General features: G+C 37.4%; 1 protein-coding gene across 1 annotated transcript in view; it reads left to right on the top strand.

The window, feature by feature from the left end:
• The first annotated feature begins 259 nt into the window (after nucleotides 1-259).
• KDM5A (lysine demethylase 5A) overlaps nucleotides 260-16414 on the top strand; it is a 97971-nt gene continuing 81816 nt past the window's right edge. The window contains exons 1-4 of the mRNA XM_047066755.1: nucleotides 260-741; nucleotides 3227-3304; nucleotides 4392-4514; nucleotides 15231-15401. Of these exons, the coding sequence (XP_046922711.1) occupies nucleotides 577-741; nucleotides 3227-3304; nucleotides 4392-4514; nucleotides 15231-15401 (537 nt within the window). The 5' untranslated portion in view covers nucleotides 260-576. The remainder of the gene's footprint in view (nucleotides 742-3226; nucleotides 3305-4391; nucleotides 4515-15230; nucleotides 15402-16414) is intronic.

Here is a 16414-nt window from a genome sequence, read left to right on the forward strand (position 1 = left end):
ATAGGCTCGCGGAAAGCAGGTCGAGTTTGTTTCCGTGTCATTTATACACAAAGGGGAACAGAACCCTCCTCACCGGAAGCAGAACCTCTGCCCTCTGGGGCATTACACATTCCTCCGCGCCGGAAGAGTGCGCCCCTCCTGAGCCCTGACTGCTTTCTCCCCGCCGGTATCTTTCCTGAGGTGAGCTCGTGCGACCTCAGGGGTGTGCCGCTGAAAGTCGTCGGACAGCGCGGAACTTCCGCAGACAAGGAACGACACCGGATTGCCGGCAAAGGGAGGAAGAAGAAGGGCGAAACGACGAGGCGTCGCGTTGCTGCGGAGGGATTCTGTTTCTGTGGTGGCGGAGGGATTTGACAGTACATTAACTTCCGGAAAAGTCCTGACCCAGAGAGGAAAAACCCCGAAGGAAACAATAACAAACGAGAAGAGGAAGCGACTGTGGGGTTCCTGTGTTGAGCGGTTCTTGCCCGAGAAGATGAGCTTCGGCCCCTGTCAGGAGACGTGAGAGAGTTCGGTGGGCTTCACTGAGCCTTTCTCCACCTGTTCCCCCACGGGGACCCCCCCCCCGGTATTGCCATGGCAGGCGTGGGGCCGGGGGGCTACGCGGCGGAGTTCGTGCCCCCACCGGAGTGCCCAGTCTTTGAGCCCAGCTGGGAGGAGTTCACAGACCCGCTCAGCTTTATCGGCCGCATCCGGCCTCTGGCGGAGAAAACCGGCATCTGCAAAATCCGACCGCCCAAGGTACCGGAGTCCGAGGAGAAAGGGAAGGGAGAGTGCTTTAGCTTTACTTTTTCAGTCCTTCTGTCCTTTCATACTTACTGTCTCTCATTTCTCAACAGCTAGAAGCTAAGTTTGTAGATGTTCTTGCCTTGGTTTCTTTTGCAGTCTTAACGTAGGAAGGTCTGAGCCTGCGAGTGGTGTCCCAGGGGCCTTTCCGCCTAGAACTTGGGAACTGGTACTTTTCTTGTTTGACTGTAGGCAGGGGTAACAAAAGACTTCAGGCCTTTCGTTGGTCAGGAAGGTGTTTGAAGTTTATGACATGGCATGTCTTATCCTCATGTACTGTACTCTCTTCTTATGGTGCTATAGTAAAAATTGCCCTTGAATTGGTTATTTCTTTAACCAAGTCCTATTAATGCTTAACTTATTAAATATTTGGAGGCCTCATCTCAAGGCTAAGGTTTCTTAAATGGTAATCTGAGATGTAGTTGTCCCCTAGGATGATATTACCAAACAAGAGCCCTAGACTCTGTTGCCGCACTGAAAAAGTCTTCCCAGGGGAGGAGAAGGAGCAGCATTTATTACAGAATTTTGAGGTTTAAGAGGAATTGGTCAGTAATAGATGTGGAAGAAAACGTTGGATCTTTTGACATAGGAACCAAGGTTCAAAGATTTATCAATTGCAGTTACTGCAAATAACTGCCTATAGTTTTTTTTATAATTCTCAATCTTTAAAGTAAGGAAAGCAGGTACTCCCCTTTGGGGGGAATTAGTGCCCCAAGAGGTTGAGTGATTTGCTCAAGGTCAAAAGCTTTTTTTTCTTTACCCATAAGACCAACGTTTTCCAAATAATGTTCTTGGTCCACCTGCGCCAGGCTCAACCAGATGCTTGTTAAAATGCACATCTCTAGGCCTCATTCCCAGACTAGAATCAGTTTCTGGATGTGGAAGTTCTAGAACGTGTTTTTCTAGCAAGTCCTCTAGCAACTTAATGCACATTTAAATTTGAACTGTTGCCTTCGGTGCTTCTTAAAGGGACACTTTATGTTTTGTCTACTAGTTATAAGAATAAAAGATGAAGTACTTTTATGCGTGTTGCATTTGAAAAGTGTTCTCACCACAGACTACCACAGTAGTGTGTGCACCATAGAGAATAAAGAGTTTAAGATGGGGGGGGGGAGGAGGAGGAGGGATTTAGATAATAAACCTACAGATTATTTCACTTAATATTCTTTGAAGCCCTAGGAGGTAAATAACGTCTTGTTTTATAGGTGAGACAGGTCTGAATAAGTTACATAACTTATTAAATATATGATCTTGGGCGTGTGGCAAAATAGATTTTGAACCTAGATCAGTCTGATTCTGAAACCCAGACATGCTACTAAACCTGTTTATGCTTAATGAATTTGATTAAGGTTTATAGACTATCAATCACAAGCAAAGGATTAAAAGCTATTGCTATGATCAATGATGGGCATTACCATCCTCCAAAAACTTCATTTAACTGTTTACCTATCAAAATTACCTAATACTAGCAAAACTTTAAGCACTGAAATTTTTCTCAAACAACCACATTTTCATCTACTTTGTTGCCATTTATGAATTAGAAATTGTATTCAGGGTTCCTTTAGGTAAAAAAAAAAAATACATGTTTTTTATTACTAAAAAAAAAGAAATAATATATCATCTCTTTGTATGTCGTATTATTACTAAAAATAAAATCTTGTTTGCAAGCAGAATTTAATTTCTATATTGGTGGATTTCTTTAGTTTCCAAGGTAAGAAAAAAATACTTGACTACTTCTCATATTTTTAAGTAGATTTACTCTTATTTAGGCCAAATCAAAGTATTTTTTCTAGAACCCTGCTCAAATTGTGCTATCTCATTTCAGTTACACCACAACTCCAATCAGGAATTGTGCTTGTTCTGTGGATTTGCTTACTTTTTTTTTTTTTTTTTTTTAATATTTGGGTGCCGAGAAACCAGGCTTTGAACAAAACATTTATGTAACATAACATAGACTGTAAAGTGCTGTGTCACATTACACATGAATAAAAAAAAGATATCCAATTATATAAGTACTTTAAAAATGATTTTTTAATCTTTTACCCTTTTTAGTTTCTTTCAAATTCTGTTTTCTTTTTAATTTGGTAAATTTAGATGTTTATTAGACACTGTGTTGTGATACATGAGCTCACTGCATTCCACTTGAGTAATTGGGGAAAGCATAATATTGGGTTATAGAGTGGGATTGTTGAAATTTGAGGAGGGTTTATAGATAAAGTAATTTTAAAATTAGAATATGATAGATAAGTGATTGGAGGTAAGTAATATTAAATTATATCACCTAAAGAATGTTACTCTTTCTGTTTCTACAGTGAAAAAGACTTAAAGTTGACCTGCTGTCATCATGATTTGTGGCTACTCATCCTTTAAATTAAGGGAATAAATAATAGATTCTTTCTTTATATATCAGTATGTTTAAAAAAAAAATCTTTCTCTTTAGGATTGGCAACCTCCATTTGCATGTGAAGTAAAAAGCTTTCGTTTCACTCCCAGAGTCCAGCGCCTGAATGAACTTGAGGTGGGTGTTGTGTCACCATTTCTGCCTCCTGATTCATTGTTTATGTCAGGGCTCCAGTAGAGAACTTTGAGAAGCTTATGTACCAGGGCTCAGAATTAATGTTAATTGAGATTGAATGGAAGGAAGTTTCTGATAAAAACACATCATAAAAAGTAGTTGTTATAGTTTTTCCACTTAAATGGGATTATGGGAAGCTATTTTTTTTTTTTTTTATTACAGGAAACTGTGTTTTTCATAGTGGAAATATCCAGTACTTACCTGCAGAGACCTGGAATTCTCAAGTTCTGTTTCCTTTGGCACTTACTATTCTATAAAAATTTTATGTTAATGTTGGAAGATTCTGTTTCTTGAGGTCTTTGGAAAGTAGGTTTTAAAATTTTATCAAAGGTTTTCAGAGGTTATATTTGGCTTTAACAGAACTTTTCCAGGACTCGTAATCTGATTTATTAAGATTTCCCTTTAAATATTATTTGTCTCTTTTATGTTTTCTAAATTGAAGTCTATTTAAATATTATTGCTTTTCCAGTCTGCTGGATTATCAGAAGATACTTCGGTGTGGTAGAAAACTGTTTCAGAGTACAAAAGAGAATTCTTAGCTGAGGTTTAATATGTCATAGTAAGGTGTTTTTTTTCCCTTGATGTTTCTGAAACATTTATTTTCTGAGATTTTAATACTTTTTTTCCCTTTAAGTTTCTTGTAATTAGATACTTGATGAAGGATCTTAATATCAGTGGGGTAGAAAGTTAGTGTACCTGAGGTATATATAGTTTATACAGATGAAATGATAGAATGCTTAGAATAATCCGATTTACTACATTTTCTGCTTAGCTTAGTTAAGCCAACTCTTAGAAAGAAATTTCTTTGGTTGATAAAATATGAGAGCATTTCTCATAATTAGAGTGACTTTTTTGCCTTAGTGAATAAAGTTTATTAGTAGTATTTTCTCTATTATTGTCTTATTTTACAGGGTTGGACTAAGCGATACGAATTTCTTTAGAGAGATGAGTACCTCTGTTAAGTAAAGCTCATTTATTTTCAACCATAACTTAATTCCTATTTCTGGTTTCTGTTTTTTAATAATCTTAGGCAATGACCAGAGTGAGACTGGACTTCTTGGATCAATTAGCAAAATTTTGGGAGCTCCAAGGATCTACCTTGAAGATTCCAGTGGTGGAGAGAAAAATCCTGGATCTGTATGCTTTGAGCAAGGTGAGGCTTGTACTTGGTTTAGAAATTGGAGCAGAGCCTAGTGAATCTGTGAAATTAGAAATTTCCAATAAACTTTATGGAAAACATTGTTTCCTATGTGGGATTTGTTTGACAATGAAATGCAAGCATGAATAAATGTAAATGACAGATTCTGAAGTTACCTTTAAAATTATTTCATAATTTGTTATGAGATTTAACATATTTAATGATTCATACTAGTAGACTCTGATAAACATTATACAAAAGAAATGATGCCAATCTATTAATAGTATCTTGTGTTGAGGGTATGATGTCTTATGTTGAGCTTGCCATTTTTATTCTACTTCTGAATTGAAAATTTGTTAAAGAGATTCATTTGCTCACCATTCTTGAGTGTGGTACATATCAGTTGTATTAATACCTATAAGTAGTGTTAACTGAAGCCAGCATTATCCAGAATGAATAAGAGCTTGAAAACTTAAGAGTGAAGAGTTTAGACTGATTTTTACCTAAATTTATGTTAATTTTGTAACATTATATTTCCTAATGTGAAAAGAACTAACTGACCTGCAAGAGCATTTGAATTACCTTGAAAACCTGTTTTGTTAATATAATAAAATGTATGATTGTTCTGACTTGTGAGTAAAGACAGCTTGATTATCTGAGAAATTTTGCAAAACATCTATTTTTGAGTGGTCTTTCATGTCTTTGATGTACTGTGTTGAAATAAAAAGTTATTCAAGTTACAGAGTTAATTTTGGAGATTTCACTATCAAGGAAAAATGAGACAAACATACTTAAATTATTTTTTGTGGGCATCTGGGTGGTTCAGTCAGTTAAGTGTCTGACTCTTGATTTCAGCTCAGGTCACGATCTCAAGGTTCATGAGATGCAGCCCTGGGTCAGGCTCTGCACTGACAGCAGCATGGAGCCTGCTTGGGATTCTTTCTCTCTGTGTTCTTCCCCTGCTCATGCTCACTCTTTTCTCTCACAATAAAGAAACATCAAAAAAAAATATTTTTTGTAACACATTTTTTTTAAGGCAACAAATTTATGATTTTTTGAGAGAGAGAGAGAGAGAGAGAGAGTGCCCATGCACACACTTGAGGGAGGGGCGGAGGGAGAGGGAGAAGGGGAGAGTGAGAGAAAGAGAATCTTAAGTGGGTTCCACTCTTACTGCAGAGCCTGACACAGGTCTTGATCCCAGGACCTCAGGATCACTACCCGAGCCTAAATCAGGAGTTGGACATTCAACCAACTGAGCCACCCAGGCACCCCGTAATGCATTTTAAATTTAGTGTCAGGTTAGAATGCTCTAAAAATTCTGGGATGTGTAGTCTTATGCTAAAATATGGTTATAGGCTTCTTTCATCTGATAAAGTTTAGTACTGATATCAATAATTGAACACCATCCTGAGAATTATCTAGTATAGTTGTATGAAAATTGATGATACCAAAGAGCAAAGTATATGTGAATATGAGGGATGAGTTTGTGTCTTGTAGGGAACCATTAGGATAAAAATTTAGTTTTAAGGGTGCGCCTGGGTGGCTCAGTCAGTTAAGCATCTGACTTCGGCTCAGGTCATGATCTCATGGTTTGTGAGTTCAAGCCCCGTGTCAGGCTCTGTGCTGATAGCTCGGAGCCTGGAACTTCCTTTGGATTCTGTGTCTTCCTTTCTCTCTACCTCTCCTGCTCCTGCTCTGTCTCTCTCACTCTCTCTCGAAAATAAATAAACAAAAGTCTTTATTAAAAAATTTTAAGAATTTTTTTCTTTTTTACATTTTTATTCAGTGAAAGCTTAATTATTAAGTTTTGCTATGTGATGCTGTTTAAAGTTCTGAATATGTTTGGTTCAGTTTAGATAGTTTATTTTTTTTTAATTTTTTTTTTTTAACGTTTATTTATTTTTGAGACAGAGAGAGACAGAGCATGAACAGGGGAGGGGCAGAGAGAGAGGGAGACACAGACTCTGAAACAGGCTCCAGGCTCTGAGCTGTCAGCACAGAGCCCGACGCGGGGCTTGAACTCACGGACCGTGAGATCATGACCTGAGCTGAAGTCGGACGCTTAACCGACCAAGCCACCCAGGCCCCCCTTTAGATAGTTTAAAGAAATTTTCAAAAATTAATCATTAATAACAATAGGGTTATGATAATTTTTGGCTAAAACTCCATGTACCTTGGTTTTATGGAATTTGCTAGAATAAGTATTTTATATAAGTAGATAATCTATCAAATTGAAGTTGTTCCTGTTTCAGTAATTTTCCAATTAAAAGGTAAATACCTAAAATAAATAAACATTAAAAAAAAAAGAGTAGATAAAAAAACACTTGGAGGATACTTGGGTGTCTCAGTTGGTTAAGTGGCTGACTCTTGATTTCAGCTCAGGTCATGATCTCATGGTTCATGGGTTTGAGCTCTGCATTGGGCTCCCATGCTGACAGCAAGGAGCCTCCTTGGGATTCTCGCTGTCTCTCTCTGTCTCTCTCTCTTTCTCCTGTCTCCTTCCTTTCCTTTCTCCCTCTCTCTTTCTCCCTCCCCCCCGCCCCCCCCCCCCGCTTGCGCATGCAAGTGTGCTCTTGCTCAATTAAGAAAAAAAATTAACATTACTCTGATGGTAAATTAGATTGCATTCTTGGTTTTACTGAATTGTAGCATTTCAAAAGTAAAAAGGGGCTTTAGAGGTAACCTGAATACCTAGTTGTTCACAGTTCTGTATTGTATTTGTCATCTTGCCAGTTTAACTCCATCTTGAGAAACCCAGTTTCTTTTTGTGCAAAGAGAAAAACTACTAGTAAAATATATCTCATTTAAATACTTAAGAGAGTATGTTGAAAATATATTGTGATGAAAGGTTAAGTTTGATTGTCCTGGTGTTTATTGGAGTCTCGTCTTTTAAGTACCCATGGACATCTGTTTCCCCTAATCTTTGGGAGTGCTTATAAACCTAAGATGTAAAACTAAGAGGTAGATCTAAGTTTTGATTTGTAGTTGTTTTGTTTGCATGGTATAATACTTTGTTTCCGGTATAATACTTTGTTTCCTAAATGTCACCTAAATGGTGAGCTTGCTGCTTCTCACTACATGAACTTTTTTTCTTTACGTTGGGGGAAACTTAGAGTGCAATGCACAAATCTTAAATGGACAGCTGGATCAATCTTTTTTTCTTTTTTTTTGGATCAATCTTTATATATGTATACACTCAGGTAACCACCACCCAGATCAGGATGTAGAACATTTACAGGCTCTAGCAGGCTCCTTCGTCTCCCTTGTGGTCAGTACTTCTCCCCAGAGGTAATCACTATTCTGACCTCTGTCATTGGGTGAATATTTCATTACCATGACATTTTACTTTGTAGCAAGGAGCTCAGGGTGAAAACTACAGAAAATATGTGAGAGTTTATATATATGAGAGTTCTGATACGTTTAGGTTGTTGGGTATGCCCTTTACTTAAAAAGAGAAAAGATTATAATTGGCTGACAGCTGGTGAGCATCTCTGGAATTTGTGTTATTACAGACATGATTTTGAAACACTTTAATTCCCACTACTTTATAATGGGAAGCAAATTTTCAGTCTCAGTCATTAAATTGTCAATTTGATGGTTTCCCGTGTTGATTAAATCATTTGTCTTCCTGGCTATTTTTTATTATAAGAAGTATTGCTTGGAATGTCTATAATTTAAAGGAGTTTGACATTAACAATTACTGTTTATAATCAGTGCAGCAAGGAACATTCATTCTAGCCCTTAAAATTTTTTTGTCAATGTAATACTTTTTAAAATATAAGGCTTAAAATGAAAACCAACATTCTTCCTTCTCCACCTCTCCACTCCCATTCCCACTCCTCAGAGCTAATCATGTTCAATTCTTTTAGCCATTTATTTTTATATTTATTTTTTTAACATTTATTCATTTTTGAGAGATAGTGTGAGTGGGGAGGGGCAAAGAAAGAGGGAGACACAGAATCCGAAGCAGGATCCAGGCTCTGAGCTGTCAGCACAGAGCCCGATGTGGGGCTTGAACTCACAGACCACGAGATTATGATCTGAGCTGAAGTCGAACGCTTAACTGACTGAGCCACCCCTAGCCATTTCTGATTTTGATTTTTGTATTTCAAGTAATATACTCATGCTAGTTCATTTTTCAGTTTTAAGTATTATACACTGTATTTCTACCATTAAAGATGGAGAAAGGGTGTAGGAAACCTAAATCCTTACATAATTCCCCTCTTCCATTCTAGTGTAGTTAGATCAGTTTTTTATTAATCAAACATTTTTACTCTAACTGTAAATACAAATATTATTTGTACCTGAGCCTTATAGTGTGCCATGATTGTTTCCTTATACCAATTTTTATTTTCCTTGGGGTTAATAATCCTCCTTGTTTTCATTTTGTAATATTTCTTTGTAACCATCAAAAATTTGTTTTCAGATTTTCCAGCAGCAGTTTAACTCTCTCTCTATGCTTCACCTGTCAGGTAATCTATCAGTTTCACTTTGTTCTTGGAGCCAGTCCTCTGGAGTTCTATTTTCTGCTTCAATCCAGACTGCTTGTTTTTTAAGGTTAGCTGTCAGCTTGGAACTTCCTTTCACTGTTATCATTCTGGGAATTCCCTTTGCCTCTCTCCTTGTTTCAAATCTTCCTATTACTTGGTTCACTCCTATTTTGATGAAGCATTTCTTCTGTTAGTTTCATGAACAAGAAGGTAAATGGAATGTAAATTTTTTGCCTGTCTAAAAATGGTCTACTCTTACGCTTTAGTAGTAGTTTGGTGGGGTTTAAAAGTCTAGATTGTAAATTGTTTTCCTTTAGCGTTTTGAAACTTTATTCCATGATCTTTCAGCTTCCAGTGTTGCTTTTGAGAAGAATGATGCTGTATTAGTTCTTGTTCCTTCCTATGTGGCTTTCTTTTTCTTGAAGACATAGAACGTAATCTTTATTCCCAGTGTCTTGAGATTTCACAGTGGTATATGTATTAGTATGTGTTTATCTTCATTATATACATACGTGTTTGTTTCCTTTAAAGTTTTGCTTTTAATCACCTTTTTAAACACTTAAAAGATGGACATCCATTCCTTGATTTTTGGTCTTTGTTCATCTATCATTCTTAACAGTGAAAGTCCAGAACCTTTCACACTAATTGTAAAGTCCCGCTAAACATTCAATAGTGAACAAAGCTGTTCACATTTACCTTTTATTTTTGTCTAAGTCTTTATTAAGTTTATTGTAAGTAGGATCATCATAAGGGAATTTGTGAATCATTCCAGTCAATGATTCTAAGACTTTCATCCTTTTGCTGTCTTTCTCAGTGGCATAACTGTGGAGGAGACATTGCCAAGCAAAAGCAACACTTTGGTAGCACTCCATCTCAGAGCTGATTTTTAACTCCATGTAATGTGCCATATTGTCTTCCTTCATTTATACCTACACTATTGCCTTCTTCATAGCCTTTCTGAAACCCTCCTCCAGGAAACCTCTTCTGAAGAGAGAATGTCCACTTCCTCATTTAATACCTGTTTTTTTAATTTTAGTTTTTTTAAGTTTATTTACTTTGAGGGAGAGAAAGTGTGCGCCAGTGTTGGGGGGAGCGGCGGGGGGGGGGGAGTCGTAAGCAGGCCCTGCACTGTCAGTGTGGAGCTCCCTCCCCTCAGGGCTTGAACCCACAGACAGTGAGATCATGACCTGAGCCGAAATCAAGAGTCCGACACTCAACTAACTGAGCCACCCAGGTGACCCTCCTCATTTAATATTTTTTATTGCACTTGATAACTTTTCTAATCTGAACTCGTGTCTTTGAGTTTTTGTAACTTTTCTTGTGTTTTTTGTATTTGATAATTTCTTCCACTTTTCTCTCTTTTTGAACTTTTATTAGTTGAATGTGAGACTAATAACCTGATGCTAGATTATTAGACTATTAGACTGATCCTATACTTGGCTTACATATTTCTCTTAGGGTAGAGTCCCTTCTTTTCAAACTCTCTGAAAGTAAATCTCTAGTTTTCTGCTAGGGTTAGAGAGCAATAGTTGCCCGGCTGTGCTGACTGGGGGAGGTCTAATTGCTTTTATACAGGTTTTCAGCCAGTCCTGTTCTCTGTTTTACTGCCATCTCTGATTTTAAAGGTACTGCTGCTTCCATTTCTTAAGCCTTTCCAGGTTCTGTATTGGAAAGCTTCTCCTTGACTTTCTTCTGTTGAAGGTACTTGGTTGGTTTTTGGTTCTGCCTGCTAGGTTTTCACTTCTACATCTGCTTTTTTCTTGGTCCTTTGCCTTTTTGTTCCTTTACTGTCTTTTTAATGGATGCTTGAGAGAGAGCTTTTAAGTAGAACACTACTACTTCATGTCTGTTAAAATTCTCTTGCTAACCAGACTTCGTTTTAATTTTGGCCTTGATTAACATGACTCTTTGGTTAAATTTTGATTAAGGGCTTGTCTCCACTTTGTTCAGTTTAAGTGCATGGCATCTTTTGTAGGGCATGGCTCATAAGTGATATTTTTCTAGTGATAGTGGTGTGATATATTTCATGGCAAAATGTTTGGAGTAAATGGTTTATATTTTGAAATTATACATGATAATTCTTGAATCTGTCAGCTGAAGAAAACCAAGTGTAAAGTTTTGTGTGTTTTGATAGTATCGGGCCTTGTTAGATTGTTAGAGTGTTGTATGCATGATGCCAAAGTCATAGTTTTGATTTCTTTGTGAGATAGTTTCATCTTATTTCTTGGCTATACTCTGACTGTGCTGGCTGTTATTTTCACAGCTGCATGCCGGTAATCATCTTAAAACTGGGTGGGGAAAAAAAATTAAAAAAAAAAAAAAAAAAAAAAAAAAACGGGGCGCCTGGGTGGCGCAGTCGGTTAAGCGTCCGACTTCAGCCAGGTCACGATCTCGCGGTCTGTGAGTTCGAGCCCCGCGTCAGGCTCTGGGCTGATGGCTCGGAGCCTGGAGCCTGTTTCCGATTCTGTGTCTCCCTCTCTCTCTGCCCCTCCCCCGTTCATGCTCTGTCTCTCTCTGTCCCAAAAATAAATAAAAAACGTTGAAAAAAAATTAAAAAAAAAAAAAACTGGGTGGGATCCATGAAGATATATCATTACTAATGGAAATTGAGCTTGAAGTGCTTTGAATATAGAGTATTGTGTAATGTAATGGTGATAATTGTATAATAAAGATTACTAAGAGAGCTGCTGTTTCCTTTCTAACTTCTCCCCACTTGCTTCAGCCACAGTGGCTTCCTTATTGCTCCTCAAACACTTGAGGCATGATTCTAACATGGGGCCCTTCCTCTTACTATTCCCTGTGTATCTGTTTGGGTAACTGCCTCACCTTGAAGGAGTCTTTCCTCACATTTCACCTTTATAATGAAGTTTTTTGTGACTGTTTAATACTTCAGTTAACCTTCACTCTGCTACATGTGAGGCTTTTTAACTGGTTTTTAAAATTTCTTCCACAGGATTTATTACTTTCAAATTTACATATTATGTGTATTGCCTGTTTTTCACCCTAAAATGTAAGCACCATGAAGGTAAAGATCTTTGTTTTATTCACAGATGTGTCTCAAGCACCTAGAACAGTAGCTGACAGTATAGAAGCACTGGAAAATATGAATGAAAGGCATTCTACTTCATCTGCTTACTTCCAGACAGCCCTCTAAAACACCTTCATTGTGTCTTCCTCTACACTACAAAATTGGAAAAATAAACTTTCTTCTCTTTATAATTTTCCCCTGGTTAGCCTCAGAGGGGGCTTCTCTGAGGGTGTGATAAAAACAGCTAAAGAATTAGAGATGTGTTCAGCTCTTGTGCATGTGAACTTATGTGTTTTCTACCAAGCTTTCACATACTTCTGTAGAGGGAAATTTTGCTTTGGTGTAAGTTCATCTTTGTCTATAATAGCGTTGTAGAGCACAAGCGCTGAAAACATTTGCTTATTTATAGCACGCACACTTCCTGCCCACACACGTAGATATTATAATACTGCTCACATTGATACAGTGCTTATTTTGTCCTGGTTTTTCATGTTTTATTTAGTTTGTCTTCACAACTGCCTCATAATAAAGTGTGGGTGCTGTTAAATTATTAATATTTTAATAATAGTGAATACTCCAAGACACATTATATAAGTTGCCCAAGGTCATACAATTATTAAGTAGTAGAGCTGGGATTTGAACTTTGGAAATCTGGCTCCAGAGTCCATGTTCTTAGCCTTTTACAAAAAGTTGTGGTAAAATCTGTGTAACATAAAAGTTACCATTTTTTAAGTGTACAGTGGCATTAAGTACATTCACAATATACAACCATCACTGTTCTTCGTTTCCAGAACTTCCACTCTTCCTTCAGACCTCTATTCTACTTCCCCTCTCTATAAATTTGCTTATTCTAGGTGTTTCATATAAGTGGAATCATAAAATATTCATTTTTTTGTGTTTGGCTTATTTTACTTAGCATAATGTTTTCAGGGTTCATCATGTCACGTGTATTAATTTTACTCCTTTTTAAGGCTGAATAATATTCCATTGTATGTATATCACATTTGGTTTATTCATCTCCTGATGGACCTTTGGATTGTTTCTACCTTTTGACTATTGTGAATAATGTTGCTGTGAACATTGGTTTGCAGGTATCTGTTTAAATCCCTGTTTTCAGTTCTTTTGGGTACAATTGTTGGATCATATGGTAATTCTATGTTTAACTTGTTTCTTAACTTTTTTTTTTTTTTTTTTTTTAAGTAAGCTCTGTGGTCAATGTGGGGCTCAAACTCATGGCCCTGAGATCAAGAGTCTCCTGCTCCACCGACTGAGCCAGCCAGGCACCCCTCTCTTAACTTTTTTTTTGATACAGAGAAATACAGTAGTATATACTCAAAGAGGAAAATTTTTTTTTTGAGTTAAATGATTATGTCACAGTCCTTTTTATTGTGTTGTTAGTCAACTGAAGACTGTCTGAGACATACAGTATCAACTTCTGGAAGACAGGGAACCTTGATACATGTGTATTCTATATAGTGTCTTTTTGAAAAAATGTTTATTCATTTTTGAGAGAGAGAGAGTGTGAAGAGGGGAGGGGCACAGAGAGAGGTTGGACAACTGTCTGAAGTGGGCTCTGTGCTGACAGCAGCGAGCCTGATGTGGGGCTCCAACTCACGAGCCACAAGATCATGACCTGAGCTGAAGTTGGATGCTCAACTGACTGAGCCACCCCAGTGCCCCTATTTGGTGCCTCATTTGATGGGAGCATTCAGCCACATTGGCCAGTGTATCTCATCTTTTCCTACATTAATACATTCTATGGTATGTTCTTTAGTAAGTCTGCTACTGTAATCTGATTTTTCTCCATTCCTTCATAAACTTCCATGTAAAACTTCTCCTTTTGAAAAAGTATAGCCTTTTCCAAAATATCCTCTGAATCCATTGTTTGCTTGACATTTTTCTTTTGTTTCCTCTTTCTTTCTTTCCTCTCTTTTGGGGTAGGAGGGACAGAGGGAGAGGGAGAATCCCAAACAGGCTCCATGTCCCACGTGGGGCTTGATCTCATGACCTTGAGATCATGACCTGAGCCAAAATCAAGAGTTGGATGCTCAACTGACTAAGCCATTCAGGTGCCCCTGTTTGCGTGACGTTTTTGTTAAATTCTGTAAGGTATTTAGTACATTTTCTAATTCACGATTTACGTTCATTTTGTGTCCTATATAACTTAATTTATAACTTAATTTATCCTTTTTTTCCTTAACATTTATTTATTTTTGAGAGACACAGAGTATGAGCAGGGGAGAGGCAGAGAGAGAGGGAGACACAGAATCTGAAGCAGGCTCCAGGCTCCAAGCTGTCAACACAGAGCCTGACGCGGGGCTCAAACTCACAGACAGCAAGATCATGACCTGAGCCAAAGTCAGATGCTCAACTGTCTGAGCCACCCAGGCGCCCCTAACTTAATTTATTCTTTTTTAAATATTTATTTACTTTTGAGAGAGACAGAGAGAGAGCATAAGAGGCAGAGGGGAAGAGAGAGAAGGAGACACAGAATCCGAAGCAGGCTGTCAGCACAGAGCCCGATGTGGGGCTTGAACTCACGGAGTGCGAGATCATGACCTGAGCCAAAGTCAGTGGCCTAACTGACTGAACCACCCAGTCGCCCCTTAATTTATTCTTTAAAAAAATTTTGTTTTTAATGTTTATTTTTTAGAGAGGAGAGAGAGAGGGAGAGTCAGAGCGCAAGCAGGGGAGGGGCAAAGAGAGAGAGACACACACAACTGAATCAGGCTCCAAGCTCTGAACTGTCAGCACAGAGCCTGAGGTGGGGCTCGAACCCATGAACCGTGAGATCATGATGTGAGCCCAAGTCAGACACTTAACCAACTGAGCCACCCAGGCGCCCTTTAACTTAACATTTATTCTTACGTTCATTTTTGGTCTGTTTTTAATTCATATTTTATATTGAGTTCCTTGTGGATATTGAGTACATAAACCTGTTTAGTTTTCTCAAGGTATGTAACATACAAAGTGTAAATCATTAAATGTTTTTGAGTGCCTAGTTCATGGAAAATAGACACAACATTAAAACTTCAAAAAATCATTGTCTTTATTTCATACTTTAAGTGTTGACAAGTTACAATTTTATGGGTATTTGTGGAAAGGAAATTAGAAGTGTAAGCTCAGAATAATTTTTGTATTTAGCAGACAGATATAGAGTCAGAATACATGAATCTGTGTTTTTTTCTTAAATAATGTTTACTTCGTTTTCAGATTGTTGCCAGCAAAGGAGGTTTTGAAATGGTCACCAAGGAGAAGAAATGGTCTAAAGTGGGTAGTCGCTTGGGATATCTGCCAGGAAAAGGAACTGGGTCTCTTTTGAAGTCACACTATGAAAGAATTCTCTACCCATATGAGCTTTTCCAATCTGGTGTCAGCCTTATGGTGAGATGCATCATTTTTTTTTTTTTTTAGGAGTGGATAAATCCATTGGGCCAAATTTGAATGTTAGACTGTGTTCACCATAACAAGTTAGCAGTTTACTAAGTATAGGAAGTTAAATTTCTCCTGGTACCAAAATTTGGGATAGCAAGGTGTAGTTTAAAAATTGTGGCTGTTTTTGGTGGTTTACAAGATAAAGGCTAATGGGAATGAAGGCTATTTTCTTATTTATTTAAAATAAATCCTCATGACTTAAGCTTTTTGAAAAATTCCTCTTGGTTTCATGTATTTTTTTTAACAGCTTTATCGAGGTATAATTTGCATACCATAGAATTCAGTCATTGTAGATACTGAATAAATTTAATAAATTACATATTTATGCAGTAATCACCACAATTCAGTTTTAGAATATTTCCATCAGCCCAGAAAGTTCCTTTGTGTTTAATTGTAGTTGGTTCCTATTCCTACCCTCAAACCCAGATAACACCTGATCTGCTTTCTGGCTCTGTAGTTTTTTGCCTTTGTAGAAATTTCATAAAGATGGAATCATACAATATAATTTTGTGTCTGGCTTCTTTCACTTAGCCTAATGTTGAAGGTTCATCTATGTTTTAGCCTGTATTAGTACTTCATTCTTTTTTATGGCTGACAATATTCCATTGTATGGATATACCATATTTGTTTATCCATCTACCAGTTGGTGGACAGTTAGATTGTTTCCAGTTTATGGCTATTATGAATAAATGCTATGAATATTCATGTATAAGTCTTTGTGTGGACATATGTTTTCATTTCTCTTGGGTAGATACCTAGGAGTGGAATTGCTGGGTTATATGGTAAGTTTATGTTTAACTTTTTAAGAAACTGCCAAACTGTTTTTCAAAGTGGCTGAACCATTTTACATTCCCACCAGTAATGTAGAGGCCTCCAGTTTCTTCGTCTTTGCCAACACTTGATATTGTCAGTTTTTTTGCTTATAGCCATTCTAGTGGGTGTGTAGTGGTATCTCATTGTGG

The sequence above is a fragment of the Lynx rufus genome, unplaced genomic scaffold (assembly GCF_022079265.1).
Source record: "Lynx rufus isolate CCGP_SWC_20201006 ecotype Redwood Valley unplaced genomic scaffold, mLynRuf1.p SCAF_7, whole genome shotgun sequence".
Lineage (NCBI taxonomy): Eukaryota > Metazoa > Chordata > Mammalia > Carnivora > Felidae > Lynx > Lynx rufus.